This window comes from Dermochelys coriacea, chromosome 1 (genome assembly GCF_009764565.3).
Source record: "Dermochelys coriacea isolate rDerCor1 chromosome 1, rDerCor1.pri.v4, whole genome shotgun sequence".
Taxonomy (NCBI): Eukaryota; Metazoa; Chordata; order Testudines; family Dermochelyidae; genus Dermochelys; species Dermochelys coriacea.
The window spans coordinates 32,703,724-32,723,723 of record NC_050068.2 but is presented as its reverse complement, the minus strand read 5'-3'; the positions used below and the strand labels follow the sequence as shown (position 1 = coordinate 32,723,723).

Below are 20,000 nucleotides of genomic sequence, written 5' to 3'. Positions count from 1 at the left end.
TTGTTACTATGTATAAAGTTTAGAATTTATTAAGATTGTTTTCTGTGTCCTGCATATGACTGATCACCATGTGCAGAACATAATCACTTAAGCCATTCCAACTGTATTACATTACAGTATTGGGCACTTTAACTTGTATACCTGTACTAAGGTATTTATGTTTTAATTCAGGTTTAGATTAATTGTATTAGGAAAGAATGGTTACACTAAATAAAGAAAACACTTTGTTTTGGAAAAGTATTGCCTGGGTGTCAATCCTTAGAGTGGAAGGCTGTATCCATGTCCTCCCAAGGGAGAGCAGATATAGTCTGTTCTGAAAAGTTTCCTGAAGAGCATAGGGAGATCTCTGGTAAACCCTGGAAATTTCACTAGGACAGGCCCCCTCCTTTCACCCTGCAGGAACAGAATAATAGGTTAACATTTGGGGTATGCAGAAGTAAGCAACAGAAGGGCTACTCTGGGACCCCTGAGTCTGTTCTTGGGGTAACAGATGGAAGACCCTCCCCCATTGCTAGGGTAGCAAATCCATTGATAACAGGAGAATTTTGTGATTCCCCTTGGATAAACAGAGTAACTCAGTGTACCATTATCTCGGCCACACTGGATCAATAAGAATCACCCTATTTGAACCTTGTCTTCTTTTCTTTAGGACTCTGGGAATGAGGGGAAATGGGAAGAAATGCATTCATCAAAACCTCTCCACAATCTAGGAGAAATGCATCTGTCAATGAAGTCTGTTTGAGCCTGCTCTTGAGCAGAAATGGGGACATTTTGTATGGAATCTAGTTGCAAATAGGTCTATGTTTGGAAATCCCAAAGACTGAAAATATCCTGAATCCCCAAATCTTTTGGAGTCCATTCTTGCATCTGCAAAGAATCTCTGCTCAGTCAATCTGCAATCACATTATATTGACCCACTACATGTAGAGCAACAGGGTATATATTATGCTGGATACACCAATCTCGAAGCTGAATTCTCTCTTTGCAAACTTGAGACAACAGGAGTTCCTCCTTGCTTTTTCACATAATATACTACTACCAAGTTGTCTGTGGCCACTTGAATTACCGCATTCGACAACAGTGAGAGAAATACTCTGAGTCGGACTGCCCTCCGTTTTGAATACATTTATGTGCAACAGAGATTCTTTGTCGTTCCAAAGGCCTTGAATGTACAAATTGCAAAGATGCGCTCCCCACCTTGTAGGTATTATTAAAAATGGAGAAGGTGGGTTGAACAAAACTCCCTTGAGGACATTTTGAGGTTCCAGCCACCATGTTAGAGAGAGAAAAACCTTCTTCAGAACAGTGAGTACTTTTTGCACACTGTTCATAATGGGTCTGAAATTCCTTAGTAATTAGTGCTGAAGAGGTCTCATTCAGAGCCTGGCATATGGAATCATATAGGTCATGGATGCCATGAGATAAACTACCTGAATGCATCCGATGAAGTGAGTTGTAGCTCACGAAAGCTTTTATGCTTAAATAAATTTGTTAGTCTCTAAAGTGCCACAAGTACTCCTTTTCTTTTTGCGAATAACATGGCTGCTACTCTGATACCTTTTGTCAGGGATATTGAAGCATATGGTAGTTTTTAATTTTTAAAACCTCTTCCTTTTATGGAGTTAAGAATCACACCAACGAATGGAATCTTCTGTGAGAGTGAGAAGAGACATTTTTGTTCACGAGAAGACCAGAGGTTACAAATAAAGAATGAATGACCAAAATGGCTTTCTGTAATTTTTCTTTTGAGAAAGCCTTCAGAAGCCAATTGTCGCCATACAGAAATATAAAAATTGCCTTCTTCTCAGATATGCTGCTACAGAGCCATGCATTTGGTAAAGACATTGGGTGTGGCTGAAAGGCCACACAGTAGGACTCTGTACTAGAAATGGATTCTGTACTGAACCAATAGAAAAACAGGGATATTTTCAATATGAGGTTCTTACTGAAAGATGAATCTTTGAGATTGAGATCACCAAACTAATTCAAAAGTGGACGGGAAGGAATAATTAATGCCATACTCACCATCCTGAACTGAAACTTCCTGATGAACATGCTTAAAGCTCTGGAGGTCTAGAATTGGTCTGAGGCCTTCATTCTTCTTAGGGAATTAGAAAATAGCATGAATAAAATCCCTTGTGCCTGGAATCTAAAGGAATTTTTTTCTGCAGCCCCTGCTTGCAGTAGAGCTTGGGCTTCTACCCTTAACAAGTTCTTGTGAGAAGGGTCCCTGAAAAGACAGTGGACAGCAGATGGATCACTTGATCATTGCCTGTTCTCTTCATTCCCTCTGAAGTACCTGGCATTGGCCATTGTCGAAAGACAGGATACTGAGCCAGATGGATACTGGGATAGATATAACACTTTGTCCTGCCTTGATTGCAGGGGACTGGACTTGAAGACCTCTCAACATCCCATCCAGTCTTACTATTCTTTGAGTCCATGATTTTATGGACCTTTGATCTGACTCGGCATGGCTGTTCTTATGTAAGGAAAGTGAGAGGAATGGATTTGAAGATAGATTTGACCAAGAAGATTTTCTGGTTGCCAGAGACCTTCCAATATAGGCAATGACACCTTATTCTTTGCAATAGAACACAAAATATTGGACGTGTAGCTCCTTTCAAAGCTACTGATGTAATATTAAAGTTGATGCCATCCTATCCACTAGCTTATGAAACTGAACGCTGTCCTAAGAAGGAGACATTGCTGTAACTACATCCACATTTTCCATATCTGGTTGTTGAAATTCCTGTAGAGAAGATGTTGTCTGATGCTCCTCCTCAAATAATGTCTCCTGTGGTAAGGTTAGGGAACGTTCTCTAAGTGTCGGATCCTTACCCCTCAGATCCTCAATCCTCAGATCCATCAGTTCCAGTGAAAGATGTAGTGGCTACGAAGATTCATGCTTCCTGGAGTGATAGTGGTAAGTAGGAGTTGGCCGATATGTCCCAAGGCAGTATATGCCAATCCTGCCATTACCCCAATACTGTCTCACATGCCTTGTTTGGAACATAGGGTGCCATGGAGGGAAATTCTGATCTGAAAATGGTCAGATCATAGTCTTGCTTGTTGAATCCAGCTCTATATCTGATTGCAGATCCAATACTGAAGCAGCAGGTGAAACGACCACTGTGGGGATCTGGGTCATGTAACATGGTGACAAATCTCTTCTTAAAGTTGGGATCTTAGGTGGTGGAAGAGAGACTGGAGAATCTCCATGTTTGGTGTCCCATCTCAGTCTTTTATCATGTGAACCATGAGAAATAGCCAGATCTGTTAGTAGATGTGAGTCCAAGTGAATCTGTACTATGACAGTTAAAGTATGCTGCTGAACTGATGTGTTCAGATCTGATGATCTTTCCTTCGGATTCGTATCTCTAGAATGGATCTACAGATCTACAATCCTTTGGTCTCAGATTCGCATGTGAACAGTCTGACATATTACCAGGTATGATTTAATTTAGCTTTCCGTTTCCTCTGAAATGAGGCAGCCAGTTCTAATAAATTATTTGGACCTGTAGGATGACTGTCTGAATTGGGTATTAATTTTGGAGTCGATCCAAAGGCTTAGGAACAGTCATATCTGCCAATCTGGAACTGGAGCTCAGTGCCAAGATGGAAGCATTCATTCTTGCAATTTTCTGGAATCTAGATGTACTCAGAGCTGATTCAAGCCTCCTATCCTTATTTTCAGATCCTTCAGAGTTCTCAGATCCCAGAGGCTTGACAGACAAAGCCTCCTGTAATAAAAGAGCCTAAACAGTGCTTAATTTGTGCCAAGGCTTGCCAGGGCTGAGCCCTTGCACCACTAGGCTTGAGGGTTCATAGCCCCTCTGGGCTTGCTGCATCAGTTATGAATGTAAAAAAGTCACCTGAGCCCCGGAACCTCTCTTCCATGAAAAGTTAAGAGCTGGGCCTGAAGACTATTTTGTCTTTCCTTCTGGGCCCGAGGTGTGAAAGTATTACAGGTAGCACAACATGCTGGGGAAAGGTTCTCCCCCAAACACTTTAAACACTGAACATGTATGTCAGACGCAAAGAGGACTAATGGGAAAATGTGCACCACCTGAAGCCATGTTTCTTCATACTGGGATCATCCATACTGAACTATAAAACTATACCTTAAAACAATGATGTAATCTAAATCTGGCCTAATTTATCCTAAAACTAAGTATAGACTACTAACTAATATGAAGGCACTATCAATCAATACATCTTTGAGATCCAATGGTTCACATCCTTTCACTGCTGCTGTTGGAAAGAACTGAGGCTGCAGTGGCACCACTGCTCCTATATATTCATGCTCTTAGAACACCCTCAAGCACCAAACGGGGAGGATGGGGGAGCATGGGCACCTGTCGGGCACTGCTACCAGAAGCTTCTGCCATCTTGCTGTACTAATCAGCAAAAGTCCCAAGAATGGCACTATGCAGAAGACACTTGAAAAATGTTGTGGTACTTGGCAAGTTTTTTTATTTGAAGAATAAAACTGCCCTGAAGAAGGACCTGAATTGATTTCTGGGTGTAGCATGAGTCCTTCTTGGGCTGGGGGAGACAGGCCAGCAACTGGATAGTCCAAAAAGCTATCTAGCAACTTTATTGTGCTTTTTGCTTAGAAAAGAACATAGCCTCTTTGAAGCCAGCTGGTGCCTTGTTAGTTAGTGTGCCCTGGATCGGGGGACCTGGAGCACAAAGAAGATTACAGTACGATCATGGAGGACATTATAAAGCTTTGGTTAATCTGAATTTGGTAAATCAGTAAAAATTCTATTTCTCAAGATAATTATGTTGATAGATTCATCTCAGTAAGCTGGAATGAGGTATCTATTATACAGTCAAATATATTAGGAAGCAGTGTTTCTCCCAGGATCTTAAGAAAATGAGAAGATGAATTTCAACTGAGTGCCAAAAGCATAAGGAAATATTCAGAAGGTCTGAACACTTTTTCCCATCACTTTTAAAAATACTTTTTTATGGCATGTATGTTTAAAAAAAATGTGCCTATTCTCATAATTGTGTCACAAACAGCAATTTAAGTAAAAAGTTTAAAATACTAAAATGGCTCTGGTGTTTTTAGAAGGAAAGCAGAGTAAGTAAGCCTTTCTCAAAAACCAAAAGTATGCCATTGGCAAAAACATAAGTGTATGTATAAAGAAGCGATGGTGCATATGTTGCAACAGATGCTACCTTCTGAGTTCGATTTTAGAATGTCTAAAAACTTGAAATGTTTCCTCTAAAGTCAAATTCATCAGGACATTTGAATCTAGTGCATGAATCTGTAAAAATCTTTCCATTCAACTAATCTATTTCTACCTGCCTATTCCTTATTCAACTGTCTAAATGGGCCATCTTGATTATCACTACAAAAGTTTTTTTCTCCTGCTGATAATAGCTCATCTTAATTAGCCTCTAACAGTTTTATGGCAACTTCCACCTTCTCTGTATGTGTATATATCTCTTCTTACTATATGTTCCATTCTGTGCATCCGATGAAGTGGGCTGTAGCCCACGAAAGCTTATGCTCTAATAAATTTGTTACTCTATAAGCCGTGTTAGTCTGTATTCGCAAAAAGAAAAGGAGTACTTGTGGCACCTTAGAGACTAACCCTAACCCAATTTCCACCAAATGCATCCAATGAAGTGAGCTGTAGCTCACGAAAGCTTATGCTCAAATAAATTTGTTAGTCTCTAAGGTGCCACAAGTACTCCTTTTCTTTTTACTTTATAAGGTGTCACAAGTACTCCTGTTCTTTTTGCACTTAAATATGTTACACACTGAAAACCTTAAAGCATTTCTTTAATCTCAGAAACCCAGTTATATAAGAAATTATAAATGTGATGATAGCAAGGCACAGATATTGTTTGATATTATTGTGTGAATACAAACTAATCAAAGGCAGGAAATTATAACTGAGCAAATACCTTTAACCCACCCAGTCGTGAAGCAGAAAACACTAATGTACAGCACCCTGACTTTATGACAAAGAACCAACAATTCTGCTTTTTAATATGATACTGGGAACTCTTGCTTGCACTGGTGAGCACTTATTCACACGAGAAATACCACTGATTTCTGAAGGACTATTCATGAGTTACTACTCGCTACTGAGAGTAAGTGGGTCACAATCTGGCTCATTGTAAGCCTTTTATGGGAACCACATGTGCACACTTGAGGAAGCAATCTGAGCCAGAGTGTCTACCACTACTGTAGAATTCTGGTCTTTCCCAGTTTTTGTAATACTCTAAAATATTTTGTAATAAACTGTTTTTAAGACATAAGAATTTTTCAATGTATTATTTATCCAAGAAATAATTTTTGTGTATTGAATAAATGAAAAACTATTTAGCAAGATAGAAGAGCTACTGAAGAGGAGATTTGAACCTTTAACTCCAGTGAAGTCAAAAAGTGTTACAAATGTTGAGTACCCCTGAAGTCTTTTATGCCACATTTTTTACTGAGAAGTCAGTATGCAGTGTCTCAATAAGAATTTAAACTATTACCTTCAACTGCAGCTGCCGCACCCAAACAATATTATTGACAACTTCAGAAAGATTTTTGCCTGAAAGTGGCCCAGATACATCACCAGGAACACCATGACATCGAGCTTCAAAGTCTGTTCGAAAATCTGTATCAATCAAACAAACTGTTCATGTTAGACCCACAAAGCAACAGAACCAGTTCGTAATAATGAATTATAGCTACAAACAACATACTCGTCTCTTACCAAAAAAATGTGTTGCAAAATACTAATCTCAAAAGAAAACAGACAAAGTAGAGAGCAATTAAAACATTTCCAAAAGTACAAATTGATTTTGAATTCTCTATGATACACTTTTACCTTTGACAGAGTCCTGAAGTCTTGCTAGCAAAGTTTCCCTTTCAAAAAGCAATTCTTTACTAATGCTTGGGCGTTTTACCAGTTCCTTGTATTTCTGAAATGCTTGAAGCAGCTAGCATAAGAAAGAAAAAAGGTTATTTCTACTCAATAAATTGAAACACATTCTTAGGCACCACTGTTCATAAATCCTGTATGTGATCATAAATAACTATTTCTTTGTTTTAAAATGACTATTTGAGAATTCTGCAACCTGATATATAGTAAAGCCTTTGTGTTATAAAAATATTTTTACCTGTTGCGGACTGTCTTGAATTTCTGAAATAAATGTTTTCAGTTTGCTTGCTACTTTCTGTTCCACTGGTGCAACAATTCTCTCATATTGAGACACTGCAGCTCTCCATAAAGGCTGCAGATAATGAATAGCTGAGTTAGTTTGAGATATGTTAATACTCACAATAAAGTCACAGAAATTATGTATAGAAAAATAAAAAATAAACATTATACCTCTGTGTAGGGGTTATAGTGCACGGGATTCAGACAAGCGAAGGGTTCAAACACCTGAGCAAGTTGCAATGTTTGTTGTTCTCCCATTGGTAAAAAATATGCAAGTTTTTCATGAAGTGTTCTAATAGTCAGCACCTAAAACAAAGAAGTAGTATTTCATTTATTGTAATGGGATTTTTAAGTGCCCATCATCATGATGCCTGGGCACATAACTTACATTAAAAGCAAGAAACACAATACACAGTACAAACTCCCTCATCTGTACCATACCACCCCATCACAAATAAAACTTCCTTAGCAATGAGCTATAGTCAAATAAACGTTAAACCCAAATATGTGTATTAAACCGTACTCTGATTATAAAAATGATGCAAATATTACACATTATTAGTTTTATTTACAACTAAAAAAACCTCTGTAGTTTTGTTTCCAACAAAAACAAATCAAAATTCACCAAACTCATACCTCATCAAGACGTTTGCCAAGTTTGTCTAACGATTCAGGAACATATTTCTCAATTTTCCATGGATATGGTGTATACCGTTGCCATAGTTGTCCAGTAAGGTGATCACAGGCAGCTACCCACTGTTCACAAATCATGATACCAGCCTTCAGATTTTCTTTCACAATGTGAAAAGCATCCTCCCACAGATTCAAAGTTTCCATCTTTTTCTGAACAAACCTACCAAGAGAGCCACCTAAAACAGCATAAAAACATACAACAAAGTATATAAATATAACAAGTATGTTTAAAATCCTCTCTTTATCTTCCTCACCACAGTGTATTTACATTTTTAAAAATTATTGAAGAGATATTTTAATACTAAATGAAAATCTCATAAACAACTATTCATTTAGTGCCTGATTCTGCAATCCTTTGCTCATGAGTAAGAGCTACAGAACTGGAATCCTTAATAAATTAAATTATATACATATTGTGTAAGACAACATATTTAAAAATAAAAGTCTCACTTTTCAGTAGGCTGTATTTTAACAGATTTCATAGTTTTCATGGAGTTTTAGGCCAGAAGAGACCATTAGATCATCTAGTATGACCTGTATATCAAAGCCAAATAAATTTTGCTCAGTTGCCCATGTTGAATCCAAAAACTTGGATTAGCTTGAAGCATTTCAGTCCTCAGAAAACTAAACTGTTGTATGCCACAGGCAGAGAACAGAAGAGACTGAGGTCAGGGTGCCACAAATGCCTGAGGCCCCTGCAATGTTCAGATAATCCTAGCAGCTGATCCAGGCTCTATGCTGCAGAGGAAGGCAAAAACAAAAACAAAAAAAAACCCAAGATACATGCCAATCTTCCCTGGGGGGGAATTCCTTTCCATCCCCAAATCTGGAGATCAGTTGAACCCTGAGCAGGTAAGCAAGAAACACAAGCGTAATACTGTACCAAAAAATGAGAATTCTCTATGCAATTTTACAGTAATGATCTACCCCATCTGGCATTCCGACTCCAGCTATGATCAATCCCTAATGCTTCAGAGCAAGGTTAAAAAAAAAAAAACAAAAAAAACCCAGAATATATTTGGCCAGTTGTACTGGGAATATATAAAGTCCTTCGCAGGGGTGAAGCCTTGAAGCAAGATTATAGTCATTATCTTAATACACAGTTGCATGTGTTATGAGCAGGTTGACGACAATGCAGAGTTTCCCATCCTCTCCATGGCCTATGAAGGGAGGAATGAAATGAGGATTCATAGACTGCCAGGCCAAAAGAGACACTATGACTATCCAACCTGACCTCTACATGCATAGGATATAGAATTTTCCCCAGAAGCTGAATTAAAGCACACATTTTAGAAAGATATCTAATCTCGTTTTAAGGACTCCAAGCAATGGTGAGTCCACCACCTCCCCGAATAAGTTGTTCCAATGTTTAATTACCCTGATTGTTAGGAAATTGAGACTTATTTCAAGGCTGAATTTGCCTAACTTCAACTTCTACCCAATGGATCTTGTTATGCCTTTTTCTGTAAGACTCTCCAGTATTTCCACATCTTTCTTGAAGTGTGGAGAACTGAACACAGTAGTCTAGTATTGACCTTAATAACCTGCCTTTCTCTTGATTTACTACCCTCTCAGTCTTCATGTCATCTGTAAAGTTTACCAGCAAAGATTTTATATCATTATCTAAATCTTTGATAAAAAAATATTGAATAGCATTGGATCAAGAACTTATCCTGAGGGACCCCACTAGAAATGGCCCTGCTCAATGATTTCTCCCCATTAACAACCACGTTTTGAGAGCTGTCAGTAACCTAGGTTTTAATCCATCCAATATGTGCTCCATTGGTTCCATATAATGCAAGTTTTTTGGTCAAAATGTCATGTGATACTGAGTCAAATGCCTTGGAGAAATCCAAGAATACTATATCAACACAGTTGCCAAGATAATAGGTTTGACAATACCTGCTTTTCATAAAAATATATTGACTGGTATTAATTATATTTTTAGCCTCCAATTCTTTGTTGATAGTCCCAGATTATTTTGCTTGGGAATGACATCAGATTAATCAGTCAAAAGTTCCATGGGTCATCCCTTTTACTCTTTTTAAATAGTGGAACTATTTTGCCAGTCCTCCAATCCTTTGGATTTTCCCTGATTTTCCAAGGTTTGTTAAAATGAACGTTAGTGGTTCAGAGAGCTCCTCAGCTAGTTCCTTTAAGACTCCTGCATGCAAGTTATCCAGACCTGTTGATTTGAAAATGTATGATCATTTCTACCCACAGTTTTACCTATGATATCCAAAAGATTTTGCATGCGTGGCTGTGGAAAGGGATCATGTTCTGTTTGTCTCCATACTTCGTCAACAGTATCCCGCGTAGTCTCCACTAAGTCCACAACTTCAAATAAAGAGAGACTATCCAAATTGTAATAATCCTAAAATAAAATATATTTTAAAATAACATGATTGTGCTACTGATGGATTAGAAATATTTACATTCTTTAGAATATATTCAAATATGTTTGTTAACTGAGGCATTTTCTTGTTTACAGATATGTCAGGTCTTCATTTTAACTTAAAAATATAAGGCATAATCTTGCAAAAAAAATAAGGATGTGAGTAACTTTATTCATGTGAATACTCTCACTGACTTCTGTGGGACTATTCATGTGAGTAAAATGATTCAAATGCTTAACACTTTGCAGGTCAGAGTCCATAATCATCATCTGTGTGTTCATTTATTTTATTATTTATCATCATCCCATTTTCAGCTGACAATCTTTTTACCATTCCTTTATTAATATTAATCTCTTTAAGCCTAATTTTAGGATTGAAGGGGCCAAATTCTGTTCTGATTAAACTTGAGCAACCCCCACTAAAATCAGTGGGAGCTGCAGAAGAGAAATTGCAAGAAGAATTTTGCCCCAGATTTTGTACTTCTGAACATCTCATACCATTTCACAAGTTGAGTAAATTGTTTACTAACTTTGATATAAATACATCACTGAATAAATAAAAGAAAAAACATACTCTTGCAATTACTTCAAACAGATCTTTAAAATGAGAGGCTCTCTCTTTGCTACATGATTTACTTCCACGATGAGCACGCTCTATCCAGAACTGAAACTCATCATTTGGTGTAAGTATTGCTGCAAATACAAAATAGAAATCACTTAAATACATTATTCAGATATAATGCATAACAAAATATCTTTAGGCAAAACACACTTTAAAATGGAAAATTTTACCTTTGTATTATTTCATTCTGCTTCAACTTTTGGGTGTAGGTGTGATATCTGCTTAATATTAAGGCACCATACACTCAATCCTGCTAGACAGTGGGTGCCCTCAATTCCTAACTGGTAAGAGTATTCACAACCTTTCAAGGTCTATTCTGTTTTATTTAGGTTCTTAAACCACTCACATCACAGTGATAGAGACATGAATTCACAAATCTAATGAAATATTCAATTTTAATTTCAATTGTGTTGTAAAATAAGTAATTGTAGTACACACCGTGCACATCATCTTCACGGAATTTGGTTCCTGAGTAATTAGGATCTGATCTTCTGAGGACAGTGCCCAAACCAATCTCTAGCTCACTGAGAAGATTCTGGAGTTTGGGATCAAACTCCCTACTCCATTTCTCATCCTACAACAAAGATTCCAAGCAATAAAAATCATGTTCGAATTCTGCATCATTTTCCTATTATCTTCTTTTTTTTTTTCAAAAATAAATAATTGATGAATAACAATTATTCATTTGATGGGGGGAAGAGAACCGGGAATGTACTTAAATTCAGGGAAGGACATCTTATTCTTTTACAGATTGGACAAATAAAACACTGAACCATATCATGCCAATCATTTTTTGAAAAAAACTCCTTACTGATTTCAACATGGCCTACAGCTCAAAAATTGATTGCAAGACATGAATTAATATTTTCAAAACGATGCTGCAAACAGATATTCTTTCATCATTCTCTATTAAGGCAACCAGGTTTGGAATTTACTCCTGTGCTGGAAATTACTGATTAAAATGAATAATGAAGGTTATTGTAATCTTCTGGAATCACTCTAAGAATATGACAGAAAATGAATTGGGGCTTGGAAACTATGAAACACTGAAATTTATTTTGCTAAAATAAAGAAATGTAACCATGATTTCCCTTTGTTTGTGAAAAACTGAATTAAAAAAAAATCTTCCTTATCACAAAATAGGAAAAGGAGGTATCATTTTAGAAGATATTAATCCTCAGTTTAGCTTTTACATTTTCACATGTAAGATACACTGCTCCCTCTCCAATCCCTATGCCGAATTCTGCAGTCCTCAATTAAGCAAAACTCTCAGAATTTAGCCCTCTGTGATCAATTCTCCTATTGACACATGGTGGAATTTAAGCAGGCAAAACCTATCAGCACAATGGAAAACAGAGTCAAATAAGTCAGGTTAGGAATCTAGCATGCCTATTTACCATATAAAATAGCTATAGTGGTTTGTGCATTCCTGCCATTGAACTTAAAACAATATCTAATACACATTTTAAAAAATGTAACATAGACTTATGTAAAGGTTGCTGTAAGGTGCCTCCTTTAACTTGGAAATGAAATAAAATATTCATTCCTTAACCTCTGTAAATATTTTAATTTTAAAGCTAACAGAAAAGCAAATTACAATAAGTCTCAGAGAACAATTAACATGGGATGGGGAAGATTTATAGTGAAAATAGAGGAAAGTAATCTGTAAGTACACATTTTTTTTGTATAAAAATATCTGTAATGGTATATTACTCACCTTTAATAATACTGGTGCAAATACCTGTCGTACTGCTTGATAAAGTGTATTAATAGGTGAATCTAACATAGATGACACAAGAATATTACTATGAAGATTATCTTCTGTAATAACATCAGGTCGCAGCTTAAAGAATACCAATACTTTATCTTTTGAATCACCAGCTTCAACCTACAATGATCAAAAAACACAAGGATCAAAAGAGAAAGAAAGAAAGAAAGAAAGAAAGAAAGAAAGAAAGAAAGAAAGAAAGAAAGAAAGAAAGAAAGAAAGAAAGAAAGAAACTGCAAATCACAAGATGTTTTTTCCCCCAAATGCACTTTCTATACAATTTAGAGTAAGGAAATAATTAATTACAAAATTTCATGTTACTTGACTTGTGATAAACATTCTGTTCATATCTGATTTGTTATAACTTCAAAACTTCATGTGATATTTATATTGGGCTGAATAGGAATCTGAACTGTAATACAAAATCAAATACTTAAAATGGCCTCTGCATTACAAAATGCTGGGCAAAAAATGGTTTGAATGGTTTGGATAAAAAAGCATTTTGATAAAAAATCCAAAACCAGTTCTAACTTCAAGTAACCATTTTACTTATATTATGCCGGCATTGAAAAGTACACTCCCGCCACACCTTTCAGTGTCAAGCACGTGGAGTGCAAGTGGTGGAGTGTAAAATATCACATGCTGAAGAATTTAAGCTTTCATTTTAAAAAATTAGTTTCTACCCTTCATATTTTTGAAGATAACTTTCCGAATGTGAATCTATGCAATCTTCATGGTCTGCAGACAGCTAGCTCCAAAACCTTTGCAGCTACTCATAGACACCTCAAGCAATGGCTGAGTGAAATTCATATGAATTTCATCAGTTTTAATGTTGTGGCCCAGTACAGGATGGGCAGAAGTAGAAACACAAGAGTCATGTCAATTTCACAGTGCAGCTTGTTGGCAAAGCTACAAGTAGCAGAGGCAAGCACTGAAGCTATTCACAGAAGAAGACACATAAAACAGAGGCTGGGGAAAAGCAGACTAGCAGAGATCCCAGCTTCTGCACACCAGCCAAGAGTCTAGGTTTAGGAGGGGAAAGAAATCTTTTTCTCCCTTCCAACAGGCAGAGGAGGATCATGGAAAGGAGGTTTCAAATTTATCAGACGCCTACTAGACAGAGGTTAAAATGAAAATGGAGCATCTCAGCAGGATCCACTGACAACAAGGAGTTTGCCTCTGAACTCCAGTAGTAGGCCCTCACCTCATATTTCACGTTGGCTTCTGGTTATAGTAAGTTCAATCTTTTGTCCAATAACTAGAATTTTCAGCTCACATGCTATGGTTCCCCCTGCATTGAGGAGAACCTTCCCCAACTCCCCAATCCATCCCACCTGGTAGAAACTCCTGTGTTTAAATAACAAAGTTTCTACCAATCCAAGCAAAACAAGACAAGAAGAGATAAAACTGTCTGTCTATTCTAAAATCTTATCATAAAACAGAGGGAAAAGGTCTACAATCACACTGAAGAATGAAGCGTTAGCAATAACATGCAGAACACTGACATTCTGCATAAAGCACAAAACTCTGTCACTCCATTTTCTTTTCCTCATGTACAGTACAGTAGATACCCTTTTTACACAATCATGTATGTTACTTGTTTCTCAAGATATTATAGTGTGCAATGTTTTGGATAAAATTAACTTTAAATGCTCTGTCAGCGGTACCCAAATTTTGTACAACTGAGGACAACAAAGGCAATTTGCCAATAGTTCAATGTTGGCAGGAACTGCACCTAATTTACATAAAACAGAGCACTCTACATACAAAGGTATTACCTCTACACAAGTATCTCTGAACATCAAAAACTAGGTCTCTCATGTTCACAGATATTCAGATCAAACCATGTGTCCAGCCCCAAAACCTACATGGAAACCTGCACTGACACAACGTGATGCACACCGCAGATACAGAGTGTACTGGGCGGCCTGGTCTGCAGATACTTTCCATTAGTTAGCATGCCATACACTGGGCTCAGTGGTCTACACAAGCCCTAGGAGTAATGTGTCGCATACTGGATCATATGGTCTGCATGCACTTCCACCTGGACAGTGTACTTCACACTAAGCCCCATGATTTATACAGACATAATAAAATACCCCCCCAATAGATGTTTCCTCTGAGACAGAACACTGTACAGTGAGTCTTGTGGTTTTTGTACACACTGAGACAGCACGTCACACACCAGACCTAGTGGTCTGCAAACTCACACACAGTGAGACAGGATGTATATATGTCACACATTAGGACCTAAGTCTCTGCTAGAACTCGAAGGGAAACAGCATGTAACATGACCTGGTCTCCAAACATCCTAGTACTGGGGCAGCATGTCACACACCAGAGCCCATGGTGTGCAGGGACATGCACACCAGAATGGTGTGTCACACACCAGAGACCACAATCTATATAAATATAAAAACATAAGAACGACTATATTGGGTCAGACCAATGGTCCATCTAGTGTAGTATCCTGCAGTGGCTGGTGCCAGATGCTTCAGAGGGAATGAACAGAACAGGGCAATTTCAAGTGATCGATCTCCTGTTGTTTAGTCACAGCATCTGATAGTTGCAGGTTTAGGGACACCCAGAGCATGTGGTTGCATTCCTGATCATCTTGGCTAATTACCACCGATGGACCTATCCTCTGTGAAACTATACTTTTGGCCTTCACAATATCCCCTGGCAACTAGTTCCACAGGTTGACTGTGGGTTGTGTGAAGAAGTACTTCCTTTTGTTTGTTTTAAACCTGCTGCCTATTAATTTCATCGGTGACCCCTAGTTCATATGTTATGTGAAGAGATAAATAAACACTTCCCTATTCACTTTCTCCATACCATTCATGATTGTATAGACCTGCATCATATCGCCTCTTTGTCATCTCTTTTTCAAACTGAACAGTCCCAATCTTTTTAATCTCTCCTCACACGGAAGTTGTTGTATACCCTTAATTTTTTTGCCCTTCTTTCTCTGCACCTTTTCCAATTCTAAAGTTATATTTTATGAGATGACTACCACAGCACTCCGACAAGACGTTTTGAGAGAACTATTCAGGACGATCCCAACATTTCTTTCTTGAGTGGTAACAGATAAATTAGACTCATTTTGTATATAGAGTTAGGATTATATTTTCAAGCATGTATTACTCTGCAGTTATCTACACGGAATTTCATATGCCATTTTGTCACCCAGTCACCCTGTTTAGCAAGATCCTTTTGTAATTCCTTGCTGTCAATTTTTCTCTCAACTATCTTGAGTAAGTATTGTCTGCAAATTTTGCTATCTCACCGTTACCCCCTTTTCCACGTGAGCTATGAATATCTTGTGAAAACTGACCATTTATTCCTACTCCCCTTTGTTCCTATCTTTTAACTACTGATCCAAGACAGATCTTTCCATCCAATCTGGTGACAGCTTCGTTTGCTTAAGAGACTTTGGTAAGGGACCTTGTCAAAGGCTTTCTAGCACCAGGGGGGCACGTCACACATCAGAGCCCATGGTGTGACGCTCTCACCGGGATGGCGTCTTGCACACCAGGCCCCGTGGTCTGCACGGATGCCCACCCCAGGACCAGGACGTACCTTGTTGGACACGGTGAGCTGCGTGCCCGAGCGCTGCACACTGAGGAGGAACTCGTTGCCGTCGTCCAGGAAGCTGGCCAGCTGGGGGCTGGCAACGAGCGCACTGCACGGGTCGGACGGATCGGCCGACGATGCCAGGCCGAAATAATTTGCTGCGGTGACCGATATGAAGCGTTTCCTCTTGTCTCCCTCCCCGGCCAGAGACATGATGGCGGCGCGGGGTTTCGGGGCAGGAGAGCTCAGCCCGGGGGGGCAGGTAAGCGAGGGGGGCTCATCGACAGGCTCGGTGAAAAGCCCGACAGCGGCTGGCGTCCCCGGGTTGCCAGGAACCGTCACTATGGCGACCGAAGATGGCGGTGGCGGTGCCGCGGGACGCGCGCGTGCTCGGCTGGGCTGCCGGGAACGCGCCGCGCCTGCCGCGGACCTGGGGGGCAAGGGGAGGATCGAAGAGAAGATAGGCGCTCGCTAGCCGCTCCCCGATAGCATCGATGCGATCCCCGGCCCGGCTCCGCAGGGGAGGGGCAAGGAGGGGGGATCCTGAGGAGGGGTTCGCCCTACTATGACCCAGGCGCGGCGCGCGCAGATCAGCGGCCCCGCTGGGGTGGGGGAGCGCACGCAGGCCGCAGCGCCAGCCCCGGCCTTGCTCTCCGCCCCCCCCCGGGATCCCCCAGCGTCCCAACGCGCCTGGCCTGCCCCTCTAGCAGCCCCTCACCCTTCCACAAGTGCCATCGTAGCCCCTGCATCACCCGCCTTGCTCTGCAGCCTGTTCAACACCACCCGATGAAGTGAGCTGTAGCCCACGAAAGCTTATGCTCAAATAAATGTGTTAGTCTCTAAGGTGCCACAAGTCCTCCTTTTCTTTTTTCAACACCGTTAAACTGTTAGGTCTCCATCTTCCACATTCCCCCTGCTTCCTCCACCCCCGCACTTCCCCACCCAAGCCCCTACGCCCCTGTTACAAAAGTGCTGCCTGCAGGAGTGATTACCTAGTATTTTCCACTGAATGCATCCGATGAAGTGAGCTGTAGCTCACACAAAGCTTTATGCTCAAGTACATTTATTGTTAGTCTCCAAGGTGTCCACATGGTACTCCTTTGCTTTTTACGCTAGCCCAGTCACCCTCAACCTGACTTGGTTTGACACCACCACTAAGTCCATCAGTCCCGCATACGCAGGGAGACAGGTGTGGATGAGGTACTTATTATCTGTTATTAGACGAACTGAATTAGACCGGTTCTGTTGGTGAGAGACAAACTTTGGAGCCATACAGAGCATTTCTTCATGTCTGGGAAAGATACCCTGACTGTCACAGTTAAATGCAAAGTGGAACAGATTATTTAGCATAAGTAATTAGTACATATGCTAAGGGACCACTCAAGGTAGAGTGGCCCATTAACACCTCTGCAATAAGCCTGGGAGTTTAAATGCTAGCCACTAAAAATCATGGACTGAACAGAGACACTGTGAGCTGTAGCTCACAAAAGCTTATGCTCAAATAAATTTTCATAGATTCATAGATACTAAGGTCAGAAGGGACCATTCTGATCATCTAGTCCGACCTCCTGCACAGCGAAGGCCACAGAATCTCACCCACCCACTCCTACAAAAAACCTCCCCTATGTCTGAGCTATTGAAGTCCTTAAATCATGGTTTAAAGACTTCGAGGAGCAGAGAATCCTCCCTCAAGTGACCCATGCCCCATGCTATAGAGGAAGGCGAAAAACCTCCAGGGCCTCTCCAATCTGCCCTGGAGGAAAATTCCTTCCCGACCCCAAATATGGCCATCAGCTAAACCCTGAGCATATGGGCAAGATTCACCAGCCAGATATTACAGAAAATTCTTTCCTGGGTAACTCAGATCCCATCCATCTAATGTCCAATCTCAGGGGATTAGGCCTATTTACCCTGAATATTTAAAGATCAATTAATTACCAAAATCACATTATCCCATCATACCATCTCCTCCATAAACTTATCCAGTAGAATCTTAAAGCCAAATAGATCTTTTGCCCCCACTGCTTCCCTTGGAAGGCTATTCCAAAACTTCACTCCTCTGATGTTTAGAAACCTTCATCTAATTTCAAGTCTAAACTTCCTGGTGGCCAGTTTATACCCATTTGTTCTTGGGTATCACTAGTTATGATACTATCTTTATGTGGTCACCTGTTATGTTTTTCCACAGGACCCCTGCCTCATCTAGTGTGCAAAGAACCGGGCACCGTTGTGTGATGAATTCATCTGGGGTTAGGGTGACCAGATATCCCGATTTTATAGAGACAGTCCTGATTTTGGGGTCTTTTTCTTATATAGGCTCCTATTACACCCCACCATTTGTTAGTCTCTAAGGTGCCACAAGTACTCCTTTTCTTTTTGTGAATACAGAGTAACACAGCTGCTACTCTGAAATATGTTTACACTGCGCAGCTTACAGCACCACAGGCATGCCACTAAAGCCTTGCCGCTGCAAGGCACGCAGTGTAGCCGCTCTTTGCAAAGGCGGCAGAGCCTGCCCAAAAGGGGAGGGGTCAGGGCCCCCGACCCTCCTCTCTGCCCGAGGCCACACATCCTAGCCAAGCTGGAAGCCAGAGCTGGGTGGGAGCTGTGGACCCTCCACCTGCCTGGGGGGTTGGGGTGTCAAGAGCAGCTCCTAGCCCATGTCCCTGCCCCACAGGCCCCCCGCCCAGGACAGGAGGGCCCGCAACTCCACACAGCTGCTCCCGCCTCTTACCTGTATCAGGCTCCAACTGAGGAGTCACCGCCCACCCATGGTAAGAGCCGCACAGGCAACTGTGGGGAGCCGTGCCGCGAACCGTCCACCTGCCCTGGGTGAGGGGGTCAAGAGCAGCCCCCGGCCCGTGTCCCCGCTCTGTAGGCTCCCCACAGCTGGCCCATGGCAGGCCACAGGCCCGCAGCTGGAGCTGGGTCTAGGTAAGAGTGGGGGCTGAAGGGCGGGGACACAGGCCGGAGGCTACTCTCGACGCCCTCACCCCAGGCAGGTGGAGGGTCTGGGGCACCCGACAGTTGCCCAGTCTCCCCAGCTGGGCTCCAACTGCCAGCCTGGCCAGGGGGGCGGGTCCTCCAGGGGAAGTTGAGGGTTGGGGCCCCTGCCAAAAAGTGAACGGGCCAGGTCCATCCACTTTCAAAAAGTGGGAGGGCCCTGGCTCTTTGTCGCTGGAAAAAAAGCTCTCCCCCCAACACAATAAAACCACCCCCAGCGACGGGGGTTGGCCAGGGGTGCTGGAACAATTTTTATAGTGGGGATGCTGAGAGCCATTGAACCAAACTGTAAACCCTGTATATAATGGAAACCACTTCAAGCCAGGGGGTGCAGCAGCAGCCCTAGTTCCTGCACCTATAATGGTAGCTTCATCAGCAGGAGACAAAGCACTGTCCACACGGGCACCTTTTGTCATTCAGGGTTTTTTTCCCCACATCCCTGAGGAACAAATGTTTTAACAACTTAAGTGCAGTTTAAGCTATGGCTACACTAAGAGGCTTTTAGGGACACAGCTGTGCCATTACAGCCATGCGGCTAAAAGGCACGCAGTGTAGCTGCTGTTTGTCAGCAGGAGAGAACACACCTGCCAACAAAGCACCATTCACACTAGTGCTTTTCCTCAGTAAAACTTTTATGGTTGGAGCGGGGTAGTGTTTTTTAACACCCCAAAGGACAAAAGTTTTCCTGAGGAAGTGCCAGTATAGACAACTTATTATGACATTCTGTAACCCACTAACCCCCTCTTTTTGTCTTATGACTGAAAGGTGTTA

The 20,000-nt window shown here is 40.9% G+C and overlaps 1 protein-coding gene across 2 annotated transcripts in view; it reads right to left on the bottom strand.

Moving 5' to 3' along the window:
* DYNC2H1 (dynein cytoplasmic 2 heavy chain 1) overlaps window positions 1-16,830 on the bottom strand; it is a 402,215-nt gene extending 385,385 nt beyond the window's left edge. The window contains exons 1-10 of one of the 2 annotated variants that reach the window (XM_038380308.2): window positions 16,233-16,830; window positions 12,603-12,773; window positions 11,324-11,459; window positions 10,838-10,956; window positions 10,098-10,242; window positions 7,812-8,044; window positions 7,347-7,481; window positions 7,135-7,248; window positions 6,843-6,954; window positions 6,505-6,629 (exon numbers count right to left, since the gene is read on the bottom strand). In XM_038380308.2, the coding sequence (XP_038236236.1) occupies window positions 6,505-6,629; window positions 6,843-6,954; window positions 7,135-7,248; window positions 7,347-7,481; window positions 7,812-8,044; window positions 10,098-10,242; window positions 10,838-10,956; window positions 11,324-11,459; window positions 12,603-12,773; window positions 16,233-16,439 (1,497 nt within the window). In that variant the 5' untranslated portion in view covers window positions 16,440-16,830. The remainder of the gene's footprint in view (window positions 1-6,504; window positions 6,630-6,842; window positions 6,955-7,134; window positions 7,249-7,346; window positions 7,482-7,811; window positions 8,045-10,097; window positions 10,243-10,837; window positions 10,957-11,323; window positions 11,460-12,602; window positions 12,774-16,232) is intronic. The other variant, XM_038380318.2, reaches the window with a different exon arrangement.
* Between the last annotated feature and the right edge of the window lie 3,170 nt (window positions 16,831-20,000).